The sequence below is a fragment of the Meleagris gallopavo genome, chromosome 12 (assembly GCF_000146605.3).
Source record: "Meleagris gallopavo isolate NT-WF06-2002-E0010 breed Aviagen turkey brand Nicholas breeding stock chromosome 12, Turkey_5.1, whole genome shotgun sequence".
NCBI lineage: Eukaryota > Metazoa > Chordata > Aves > Galliformes > Phasianidae > Meleagris > Meleagris gallopavo.
Window position 1 is genome coordinate 16,425,775 of NC_015022.2, and position 13,283 is coordinate 16,439,057.

General features: G+C 40.1%; 1 protein-coding gene across 1 annotated transcript in view; it reads right to left on the reverse strand.

The window, feature by feature from the left end:
* Nucleotides 1-13,283, reverse strand: part of ADAMTS17 (ADAM metallopeptidase with thrombospondin type 1 motif 17) — a 167,213-nt gene that overhangs the window by 66,088 nt on the left and 87,842 nt on the right. Inside the window, exons 10-13 of the mRNA XM_010717544.3 lie at nt 6,751-6,852; nt 4,969-5,114; nt 1,839-2,005; nt 1,353-1,480 (exon numbers count right to left, since the gene is read on the reverse strand). Of these exons, the coding sequence (XP_010715846.1) occupies nt 1,353-1,480; nt 1,839-2,005; nt 4,969-5,114; nt 6,751-6,852 (543 nt within the window). The remainder of the gene's footprint in view (nt 1-1,352; nt 1,481-1,838; nt 2,006-4,968; nt 5,115-6,750; nt 6,853-13,283) is intronic.

Below are 13,283 nucleotides of genomic sequence, written 5' to 3' on the forward strand. Positions count from 1 at the left end.
AGATACAGCTGAAAACAGGGAAAAATTAAGTAACTTGGGATGCACCATGAACCTGGCTCTGTGCAAGGCATTTTTTATTAAAGAGCATTTAAAGAATCAAGCCTATGCTGGCTTCCCCACAACTTGCTGTTGTTCAGATTCTTCATCTGAATAAATTATAAGGGCTGAATTAAACATGCCCCTTCAGCAGCTATGTTGGCAGGAAACAGTGGGAAGTGTCTATTTCAGCAGTGCAAAACTCAATCCAGACAAAGCCTTTTCACTTACCTCGTCACATTACTATTAGTAAGACTGCATTATGTCCCCAAGGCCTCTCTCATACCCTTGTTAATATTATGTTCATCTACAGCCTACTAGCAATAAAACAGCTAGTTCTTAATCATTGCTCACAGAAATCAAGACATTTGGACAGAGCCCTCTTCATTTCCATTCCCATCTGACCGGAGATAAAAAGGAGATTAGCATCCTCAGGGTTTGGCCAATCCTTGCAGGTACAAACATTTCATAGAGGATAGCAGAAGGAGGTCTATCCTATCATCTTTCAGGTTTGCTCTCTCTGTGACCTGAGCATGAGACAACCTAGATGAAAGGCAAAAGAAAACTGGCCAGGGTCATGCTCCCGACTGCTGGATCTGTTCTTGTAAACCTAATTCTGTCTATTGCTTGGAGCTTTATAACTGAGTTTGTGAGAGGAAGGGAACTTTTTTCTCACTGCAGAGGAAAAAGGCCTTTCAAACATTTTTGGTGGGCACCAAGGTCAGAAAATCACCCTAGCACTATCTAGTATTAAAATGAAAAGTCACATGGATATAGGATGCACAGAGAAAGCCCCAGGTTTATGCAGCTCCAAGAGCCAAAAAGCAAGTAATATCAAAAAGCGTCCTCAGTATTTCCACACAGGCCCCAGACAGAGATGAAAAGCATCATAATGCTGTTAACACAACACTTACAACAGGATAGTAATGATTTATATTCCAATTTTCAGCATCAATGTTTTTTCAGCAATTCCTCTAATAGCAGAAATGGAGCAGTTAAGCCAGATTTCCACTCCCATCTTCTTCTCTCACAGAAGCCCCTTCCCACCCAAGCCAGTTGATGACTACACATGACCAAATATGATCACTGAACGTTCCCAGCTGTTCAGTAATATTTTCTTACCACGGGCATTTATCACAGTGCTCCATAAAAGACAGAGCTACATAGCACTTGCAATGGGTATTACAAAACTGGGTCACCCTCTCACCTCAGAGAGCGCTGCCCAGCCACCCACACAGACATCTGCTCTTCTAGGACATACATAGCTACTCCAGATTATACATAATATTAAAAACAAAATGAGAAAGCTACTCCACCTGGCACTTGCCATGCACACAGAGATCAGTCTCATAAGGCCCACATGGAGTACCATCAAGGACTCTATCTGTCACCAGCACAGGGGAATCCTTCCCCAGTGGAGAGCAGAAAAGCTCACATGGTTTATCTGGAAAAAAAGAAATACATGTGTCTTTATGAGCAGCACAAACAAGTGTGTGAGGCAACAGCAACTAAGCAATGGAATGTAGTCTCTACATGAATCTCTACATGAATATCTGCCTGTTCATACTGGGAATCTAGTTCTCTTCCAAGGTGTATGAAGGACTGACAGCTTCTGTTAAGAAAGCTTGAGGAACAGCATGGCAGCAACAAGTAATTGTAATTCATCTTTCAGATGCAGCTAAGAGGAACGTTCTACAGCTTTCTTACAGAAAATTGGGGGTATTGAAGATGAAATCAAGATAGGTTAATAAGCTGCAGTGGAAGGACAGCAAGAAAATGCAGAGGAAGCTGAAAAAACTTACCATCAACGACAACAGCTGTCAGGAGGCTTTTTTTCTTATTGGTGTATCTGTCATGGGCCTGGCACTGCTGGTCTCTGAAGCTTGGCACACCTTTGGGGCAGGGCAAGTTCTCACACACAGTGTGTTCCACGCTGGCTCCACGGCAGTTCTTCCCACCTGGCCCCGGCCTAATGCACATAAGAGAAACCAGAGTCAACAGGAATAGCAAAACCACATGCAGGCATATCTTTATTTAAGTTTTTCTGTCCAAGCCAACTACTGAAATAGCAGAAAGGTTCCTTCCCTTCAGACATTTCTTCCTGGAGTGAAAATCTTGCTCTCCGTGGCTCTGACAGAAATATTCAAACTGCATGGTGGATATATAATTGGTTTATCAGAAGAGATGCTCTGGAGTGTTTCAGAAGCATGTTCTTTCATAGTGTCCATACACAGATCAGTAAATAGTTGGCTGACTGCACATTGCACACTTCTGATAGGAGGTAATTAAACCACTAAGTAGCCTTCTTAAAAGATATGGAGCGTTCAATTTTTTGTATTCTGGTCATGAACCTCAAACACCTTTAACAAGAGACACAGCAAATGTCTCTGCAGTACATCCTCTAAGGTTCTTTTTTCAACAATGTGAAAAGAAAATACTACAGAAGAAGCTACAAATTGTAGCATAAGTAGGGTTTTCAGAAACAAATCTGTGCAGTGGATGGTCTCCATCCTTGAAAACCACGCCATTTTACGTATCTCTTTTTAAGCATGCAGAAAAGGTGACTAATCAGCATCAGGATTAAGCATCTGCAATTTTTTTTTTTTAAAACATATTTTCGATTCCCCAGAGAAGAAAAACTAAAACTCTTGACAAATGCCTATATTTTGCTTCTTTACAAACAAAACAAAAAGAAACCAATCAACAAAAAAAAACACAAAAAAAACTTCAACAAGCAAAAGCCACCCTAAGTGATCGCAATTTTTGTAGCTACTTGCTGATACTCTCCTGAATTCTATCTATAACATATCTATCTTTTAGTTGTAATCAGAATAGATGGATAAAGTTATGTCCTTCCTTTTTTTAAACAGATGCTATGAAAAGCAAATCCAGCCAAATTCCAGTTGTTAGCAGTATAGAGATTCATTCCAAAGGCAGCTTCTCCCCTCCCTCACAGAAGATGGATGAACATCAGGTTATATCACACTGCTAGTTAGAAACCAGGGCCCTGACTGAATAGCATTTACTTGTGTCATTAGTCCCAGTAAAAGTTGTCCTGTCCATTTACACAGTGGCAGTACAGCCCCAAGTCCTCACAGTATGGGCTGCAGCAGTGGCTGGGACTATTAACAAACAGTCTAATTCAAGGCCATCCTGATACATGCCTGAAACACTGACTCAGATTTCCTGGTAGAAAACTTCACAGCCAATGTCCACCATTCCACCATGTTTCTGCCAAGAAATCTACCGACTAATGAACTGAAGAGATCATTTATAAAGCCCCGAGTCTTCCACATGACAACAGAGGATGGGAGAAGGGATGGGGATCTCATTATCCTGTTCTGTTTAAGCCTGTGTTTTTTTCTTCAGTCCCACTGTATGAAAATAGTCCAAAGCCTGGACAGGAACACAAGGTGGTATATCTCAAAAGTCTGCATGTGCAAACTGGCTAATGATACACTGCTTTACAATCATTTGGAGGCAATGCATGCAAGTACCGACAGAAATTACAGAGAGGAAAAACCAAATCAAACAGTGAAGCAACTGGTTTAAAAATACTGATAGTCCCACAGGCTCAGAAGTCAGCTGGCAGGAGTACAGATTCCAGCAAAGAAAAAAATTTGAAGACCAAATACATATAAAATAAAAGATAAATCCCTTAGCCAATACTTTTGGACAGTGAATAAACCAGCTGCAGAAGAAGTGGGCTCACGCCAGGAATATGAAGCAAAAGAAGATCACGTGTGTATCCCCAGCCAAGAACGTATATGAGCAAGAGAATTTTAAAATCAATGTGCAATCTTGGAGGGAGCATTTCCTGTAATTTAAGGAACGATGATGAATGGATTTAGGTTTGGTCAGCGCTGTGGTTAAAGAGACTTTTTGTAGCTGACAGCAAAGAAATCAGCTAATTCCCTTGTTCAGGAAAACAAGCTGGTAAAAATCAAGTCTGGACATTACAGACATGCAGTTGTAGTTCTGCTTTACTAAAAGAGAGAAATAAACAAAAATATCCCCTTTAATATGAATATATCCCAGCAGAAGCCAGTGGATGTCTATCCATCATCTGGGCATGTCTTCAAAGTGACTGCTGCTATCCAGAATCTCAGCCTCTATTTAAAAAGTTAAGTTTCCTGTGCTTTTTCAGTGAAGAAAATCTTAAAATATAAATAAATCTGGAGATGCATAACTTGGAAGGTTGCTCTTATTCATCTCAGAAACGATAATGCATCTGAACAGAGGTGTTCATTTAAAGAGCCAGTGTGGTAACCTGTTCAGGCCTCTCGTAAAGGACTTCAGGTATGCTTCAATTAACCAGAGAGATGAAGGGCTGCACGAGAGGTTATATGATCTCCATTTCTTCTTGAAAAAATCTGAAAAGGTCAACTCCAAGTACCCACTGTACTACGTGTGCAGAATACTCTCCTTTTCATATGTAGTACATCCTGATGTACAGAATATCTCTCAAGGTACTTGATCAACACTGCTACATGACACTATGACCACTGTCAGCCACTCTTTTGCTTCCCAGAGGCAGAGGCAAAGACAGCACTGCCAGCAAAACTGATCTCTAAGACATACTGGCTCAGTTTGCTCTGTATATCCAGATTACCCTGTCTCATTCAATGCAGTGCTGAAGAGAAAACACAGTATTTTTTCTCTGCCAAACTACAGGTCTTGATTTCAGATGTATCTGCATCTGAACCATTGCATTGGGCCACTTCCAATGGTAAACCCTCAATACATTTCAGCACAACGTGCTTTGCTCCATGTAGTTGCTCTTGGATTCTGATTCAGTCCTTGCTGCTGGTGAACATCAAGTTTCTTGCATCCCCCCCACAGTTCTGCTGCTCATTTCTTTACTGTACTTTTGCAGCAAGGTTTGCCCAGGTGATACATGCAAGAAGAAATCAGTATGAGGTGAAGACTTACGGGGGATTGTCGCATTTCCTCTGTCTGAATCGCACTCCTGTGCCACATGTCCGGCTGCACATGCTCCACTGACTCCACATGCTCCAGTCTCCATCAACATGTTCAGGGATAGGAGTTTTACTGACACACTCCCCAGCTCGGCACCACTGAAATGCAATTATGTTAGCAGAGTCTGGAAGGGAGCCCTGGATCTTGCAAACAATCCTGTACTGGTGGACTTTAAAAGGATGTGTCAGAGATTACATGCCCATGTTTAAATTTGTGGAGATTCCAGGCTTCTGTGTGATGGATGAAGAAAAATATAGAAGTTTAAGTGTCATCCTCCATCAATCCCTACAGGAATTTCTGTCATTAAAAGAACATAATCATAGAAATTGGCCCCTTGCTTCATAATGCACGTAATTATCTAAATGCAAAGACTTCAAACAATGCCTTTCATGGAAACCAAATCCAAGAAATTATATCCCAAAGCAATGTCTTCATCAGCAATATTCCCTGTATGTACAAAATCATTGAGTATTTTGACCCTAACTTGGCTAAAGCCCCAAACAACCTTCGATTCTAATAAGCTACACTGGCTCCTAGCCACGTAGCAAACTTGGCCCATTCTCTTGCTCTGTCCAGGATATGATACAGTAAGCACTGCAAAGCAGTATTATGAAAGATTCGCTGAGACTCCTGTAGTTAGAAAAACATATATCTAAAAACTTCTTGTCTCAATTTCCTTGTTATGCTTTCCAGAATACAGCTTTTCTTGTCATTGTTTATCTTCCATTTGGAAGCATAGGCCTCTAATCTTTCTTTTTAACAACAATCTTTTAAAGTTTACTCTTTCCTACCTCTCTAACCACACAGCATACAATAAATACTAGAATCCAAAACTAGTAAGAGTAAGGGGGTCGGCAGTTATCAAAGCCATCAAGTTTCTTTGTAGCTTAATGAGCTGTGGGAGAACGAACCACACACCACCCAGCACATCCCATCTTAGAGGTTAAACATGTTCACTTAACTATACTTCTGTTAGCACAGATGGGAGGTAGCCGCTCAGTTTCAGAAACTCCCACTCTTACAGCACTGAAGCTAGCTACTGGAGCAGTGAATTTCACTGCAGGGAGATCTAATAACCTATGAGTTTATTTTGTGTTTCTTGTAACTGTTTTCTCCATTGATCTGGACTCTGGAAAGTCCATACACACCTTATTCATCTACGTAGATACATACAGTAAAGCAAATATTACTGAAAAAATAACTAAACATCAGTGAATTTAATCTCAACATGTTTTGAGCTACTTTTAGTAACTAAAAAATTTTTAAATAGCCTCTTGTTCTTTCCCCATCTGTCTCCACTCCCAAAACACCAGTCTAAGTGCTCCCCATACTTCCTATCTCAATTGCAGCCAAGAACATTACCTTACTTTAGCTTGCACTAAACAAAAATCTCACTCTTGAAACACCACCTGCAGCAATGAACAAACCTGTGAAGAGTGGGTGACTACCTAATGTGACTCACAGGATACTCACTGCGCACTTAGCAGAGTGTGGCATGGAGTTTTCCTATAGTGTTTGTGTACCACCTTGACCACAAGCTGTGGTCTCCAGAGGCTACTGGAATACACATAATAAAATCAGAAAGATATGACCCAATCCAGCTGTTAATTGAGCAATTTTTGTTACAGAATTGGTATAAATTGTGGATTCATGATAAATACCGAATCTTGGAAACATTACTCCGCTGACAATGCTGGAAAAAACAAACTCATTGCCGCTGAGAATTCTGATTACCTTGTCTGCGCCACACTCAGTGCCATCCAGAGGGGGATCCAACTTTGTTTTACAGGATGTATCTCCTTCCACCAAGCACCAGAGCCCAGCACACATCAAATGCTGTAATCGTAAAGCAATGAGGTCCAGTTATTACTTCTGGATGTCAGTTATCATTTTGAGATATACTGCAAAGCTCAGGCAGTCTCTCTCATTCTCTCATGTGAATCCAGAGGCATCTAGTTGGTTTGGGAGCCATATTTTTAAGGATTGATTGTCATTAAGTATTTGAGCTGGGAACATAAAAGAGATTGATGGACATCATCATCAGGAACAAAACCCATCCAAAATAAGAAGTCCATTATTTAAAAAGATTTCTTCTTCACTAAAATTAATCTGGTTCATTAAATAGGAATCCTATTTGGGAGGACAAAAGATGAGTGCTTTGGAATCACTTCAAAAATTTGGGTGTCTGAGCCGCTTAATTACTTGCATGTTTTTCCTCTAAAGGTACTCACAGAACTAAGCATGGTAAAAGCCAGTAACCCAGCTGATCCTGATGGTATGGCCTTTGAGAGAAAAAGATCTGAAGAAGTTATAAGAAAGAGGAATGGGCTTCACAGCGTGCCACACAGCAGAGGAGCTTAGTGATAAACTGTAAAAATGCAGACAGGCTGGGAGAAAGAGAAGGTTTGGGAGTGAGCAGTAGCTGCTAGAGTCCAAAATGCTAGAGAAGGTGAAAAGTCAGATGTTAGGGCAAGAGCAGCATGAGGTACCACACATCTTGTTACCAGATTTTAAACATGTTTTGGGTATCATTTCTCAGCACTGCTGTTCTGCTCAGCAAACGTGTGTTAGAGGGATATTAATGGTGACTACACTTGCGTGATCTGTCAGATCAATGATATTTTCAGAATCTGAGAAAAAGAAGCAGAAAAAAGGGCTTTTACATCGTGAATATTTTCCACAGCATCCACCATGCTTTGCATTCCTTGAAAGTAGATGAATTCAGTACAGTGCTACAAATCCGAGTACCAAAAAAAAGAAGAGTTACGTTTCTTTCCACTATTGTTCACGTTTCAGTGTAATGGTAAAAAGATGAGAAGCCTGACTCTAGTGCCAGCTGGTCTTGTCAAGATTTATTGCACCTCATTAAATAGTTGAGTCAACATGCTCAGACCTTTTGGTTCTCTCACAATATGATGTTTAAGACTGTGGGTGCATGTGTGTTTTGTGTACACACATGCTGTGTCTCTGTATGGTAGAGGGTGTGGATGAGCTAAATCCCACAGTAGTGACGATGCAGAACATACTGAAACGAAATAAGTTATCACAGCAGTATCTGCATCCCGTTTTGCTTCTACATTTCTCTATGGAAAGAAGCTTTTGCACTACTTAAACCAAAAGAACATTCACAAAAGCTAGAAGCAGACAGCACAATTTAGCAACATCTGTACCAAACACAACACAGAAAGCTATCATCAAGCATACAAACAACAGCAAATACGCAGGGGAAACATAAATCAGTGAATTTTCCAGACATTTTTCCTAAATTAGTAGTGCATATGAGAAAATATCAGATGTCGCTTTGACTTAATGATTATGACTCATCAGTGGTTTACCCACAGCTCTTGAGCACCCATTAGCAGAGAGGACACCACATGCTGTTTTACAGACAGGTACACAGAGACAGAAGAATTGACAAGCCACAGATATCAGAACAAACTGAGAAATCAATTTTTCCACACTGCAACTCCCAGGTTCTCAGAACCCCTCCTTCTCTGAAGAGCACTAAAATCAAGAAGTATGTCTATTAACTGTCAAGTCTTACAGAACAAATAGTGATCTAGGCAATAAATCCTTTAAACTGAAAAAGCATTTTCCCAAAATGTCAAACTTACAGCTCTGAGAGGATGCTTATTTTCCTAGAGGTAAAACCACAACAGCCCTCCATCTGTTTTAACTCACAGGGATCAAAAAGCAATGAGTTATTCTTTATAGTAAGACTACATACATGAATATTGAAAAAGGATTCTAAAACAGAGATGTTAAAAGCATGACACAGACCTAAGAGCAAAGCATCATAGGAGGTTCTAGATACAGAAACAGAATGTGCTAGATATAGCTACAACTACAACTCAAAGCAATCTACGAATATGATGGACTACTGAATTCCAGAAGCTGCATGTAAATTAGGGTTAAAGTCTCCTGTTCTCCTGTTTGATGTTAAAAAATAAAAAAAAAAAGGGAAGAGAAAGAGGGGTGATGGAAACAAAGTCATAAAAAACAAAAGCATAGTCATAAAAAACAAAGCAGTTTTTTATACAATTTTGGTTGCCAAATAGAATTCCTCCATAGTCCACAAGAATGTGGAAGGTGATATACTCAGCTAACAGGCCCAGTTATGAGCCATGGCCTGGGGGAAGCATTGGGCACAGCTAACTTCAAACAGGTGAGTCCATATCAGCAGAATCACAGCACCCAAACCAGCCTGTAAACACAGCTGGTGCAAATACTCACATGTGTATGTGCCTATGTGTATATCCGTATATACACATGTATATACATGAACACATTCACACACATATAATAAATAAAAGAAAAAATCTCTTTTACCAATACCTGCCTTTCTGAAAATACCCATTTTTGAAGTATGGAAAACATAGGATTTTTATAGTATCTCTGTATTTGATTCTGAATACTAAATGCAAAGCATATTTCAGGAAGCAGTTATAGAAAAATCTGGTAACTGCACTTCAGCTCTGTGTTCTAGTGCCATACCACTACAAAGCTGAAATACTCATTAGTGCAGTCCCCTGTATTTAATACAGCTTTCAGATAGCTCAGCAAAGATTAAGCCATCAGCTTTGGTACTGTATATTCCCAAGATGTTTTATCATGTTAATAGCTCATTTCAAAAGAGATCATATATCCTCCTCAGCTGCAGTATAAACCCAAACAGAAATCCTCATTAAACAGTCCTCTAGTTAACCAGGTACAATGACTGATTTTTTTAAATAATTAAATAGCTTTGTGGGGAAATATCAAAGCAAGAAATGGCACGACTTAAAAGAATGCTGCTTGTATATCAATGTCAATTCAGAGCTTACACTGATATAGAAGCTATCAAAAGATCTCTATTACTGCTAATTGTGTCAGCAACCAGGTTTAAGAAAGATCTCTGCCTGCAAAGTCCTCCTTACAGCATCCACAAAATGCCTGTGAAGATTTTCCAGTGATAGATATTTTTCTCTGGAAAAATATTGATGAAACTGTCTGTGTGGAAAGGTCATCCTTGGATCAGCCCCCAGCCTGACGTATTTCCAGGAGGGGAAAAAAAAAAAAAGTGAGATGGTTGTTGAAATGTAATACTTCAATAAAAATGCAGATTTCCTTTTTTAAAATTGAAATACTTGTTCAACTGAAACCTTAAGGAATTTATACAGACAGAAAACAAACAAACCAAAATCAAAGGGGCAAATTTTAGTCTCTCAGAAACTCCTGCAAGATAGGAAAACTTGCCTGCATAGTTGTTAGAAGTCAGTCCTGAGAGAGGTCACCGCCCGGAAGCTCCCAAGCTGGGGAGAGCTGCTTGGCACGTGAATGGCTTCCGACTGCAGCTGTTACAATGGCACCTATTTGAGAAAGGGGCCTTACTGTGCCAGGTGTTTTCTCTTCCTCAAAGAATTTGTAATCTAAACAGGCTCCTGGAATTACGGAGACAAAAGAAGCTTTCCCCTTTGCTTTAGGTGACAAGTCAGGAACAGGAAGGGATTAAATGTCTTACTGAAAGTCTGCTCAGACGCGAGCAAAAACTCCGCTCGGAGTTCAGCAGCCCTCTGCTCAGTGTCACAGCCACAGACTCACACTGCCTGCTGGCTAAACTTCAGAGTAAAACTAGAAAAAACTCCTGGGACACCCCCAGGAACATGTCTGGCTGTGGGCCTTCCCACCTTTCACAGTTTCTCATACTTCTGCACAACACATACCGTCTCTGAAGATGGTGTTTACCTTGCATGCAGCCCCATCCCAGACACATGCCAGCACAGACTCACAGCGTGTGAAGCACTATGACCACTCACATGTGGCTCTAGGAAAGTAATCTATTTTAAGGCTCTTTAACTCAGTACTGCAGCTGGAAACGAGGCGAAGCCAGCATTAATTCAGCCAGGTCTTTGCCCACAGGCAATCAGACTAGTCTGTTAGTTTCTGGGTTAGCTGTTGCATCACCAGTTACTAAAAGCTGTGTGATTCTGTCCAATGACCTCATATGATCTCAGTGAGAAGAAAATGCTCACAAAACTCCTCTGTCTCAAGCCTCAAATTATTACCTACAAAGGGAAGCTTCCAAATCTCCAAAACAAAAAGAGAATCCAGTGAATAAAGAGAGCCTACCCACCAGCTAACAGCTCTACAGAAGCTAGTTCCTTCCCTACACATTCACTCCCCCATCTTGGATTCATCCAAAACCAACAAACTACAACACAACCACCACTACAAAAAACCTCACAGTTAATTCTTCTGAAAAAGAATTTGTTCCTGCTGCCTGCTGCCCATTGGAAAGATGGGTAGCTTTTTTTTTCCAGGAGCAGAATTAACCACCATGAAACCAATTTTGCTGTCAAAACGAGAGGATTATGAAGAAGGACTTATCAAGAACAAATATCCTTAAGGAAGAGAAGCAAGAGACCAGTTAACACGAGGGCACACTTATAAATAGACTGGTTTCCAATGAAATATCAGATCACTTTAATTTTGCCAAGGTTTTGGCTTCACAAATAGCTAACAGTGAAATAAAACATGCTGATAAATAGAATCCTAATTAACACCGATTAAGTACAATAAACACACTTTTCTGTTCAAAGCCCTGTGTATGTGTTCTTGGAGCCTCGCAGCATGCTTCTGAAGAGGCCTTCTTTACACAACACAGTGAGAAAAACAACACCCTCCTTTTCTATGTCAGTGCCATTACTTTTGAACAGATAAACAACAGACAATCTACCATAGATTGCAAAGGAGGTGAGCACTGTTGTTTGCCACTGGTGTTAGTGCAGTTTCTTCCTGATGAAAGCTAGATGAAAGGTTCTGAAAATCAAAATAGTATAAAATTGGAAGGCACTTTGGAAGAGGAGCCATTTGCTGCCCCAGATAAGATAATTGCAATACTTGGGTGTATGTATCAGTGGACAGCTGCTGACCTTTCTGTAGGGTCGATAATCCAAGGAACAATTGCTAGGTCCAATAGTGAAAATATTTGCATGTCTGTCCAAATGACAGACGTGATCCAAATGTCATGGAAAGGCTTGAGAAATGATCACAAGGTCTAACCTAGAATATCCAGGCAATGGTCAATATCCACTAAGTTCTTTTTTTAACAGAACTGGCCAACAATCCAGCAAACTCATTATACATACAGCAGTGACAAAGAAGAATGGATCTCTTTACTGTTGGACAGAAATCACCTCAGTCCATTATTTAAAAAATGAACCTAAGAAGAGACACAGTTAGAGAAGATTTTTTTAAAAAACATCTCTTTGTTTTCACTACCTGATTATGTGCTGCTTCAGAAAAAAACAGAAACTTGAGGGCTCATCAACGCTTTTTAGACAAGCATGGCCTATAACTTGCCTGCTTGGAGCCAACAAACAAATTCCGAGTTGATTCCCCTTTATATTAGTTTTTATATCTGTGCAATACTGTTAACTCAAAAAATGGCCTCTTCATCAGTACTTATGTGACTGGAAAATCACCAACATCAGACAAAGTGTACAGTCAAAGAGTTTGTTTTAACTTCCGAGGAACTGGTCTTTGAGAGTTAAAGTACTCTTCAGGAAATGGCCCTTCAGAGTCAACTACTTTCCGGTGCTACCCTTTTTCCTTGCAGAACAGTAAAAATTCATGATAAGAATTTGAGATTTGTTAATGTTCTGTTTAAGAGAAAACATAACAAACCAAGCCCAGCAAACATGAACGGTAGCACGCTGGATTTGGTTATCTGAGCTAGCTGGTTTGATATGCCTTACACCAGTTACCAAGACATGAATCCCTTATGCAATGCACCTAACTCCTTATACCTACATGGAGTGATACTAAGAGACTTTCTTATCTACAATCAAGATAGAACATTTCCTCTTCGTATTTTTGGGAGAGAGAAAAAAAATCTATTAAATTCCAAAGCAGTAACTATTATGACATACCATGCACACCACGGACAGATTAGGATGGTTTAAGTTTGAAAGAAATTAACTGATTATATTCTTCAAATAAGCTTTCTAACAGTAGACGATAGTCTAATGATTTGAAAAGCCCAGATAGCTCCTGTTTTGACAATGTTAGCAAAAGCAGTTTCCCTAGGAACTGCCCAAAGCATGCTTACAGACGGGAAGAGGAGCCCTGACCCCTCTAGAGTGGATGCAGCAGGGACTGTTTGCCAAGTATGCCATCATCTGTCATAGTAAAACTCCGCTCCTAGGGTTCTATGAGAAGCACTGCAGGAGAAACGGCGAGACAAAGAAATCTAAAAATTCCGTGTTGTTCATTTTGAAAGAAAAAAA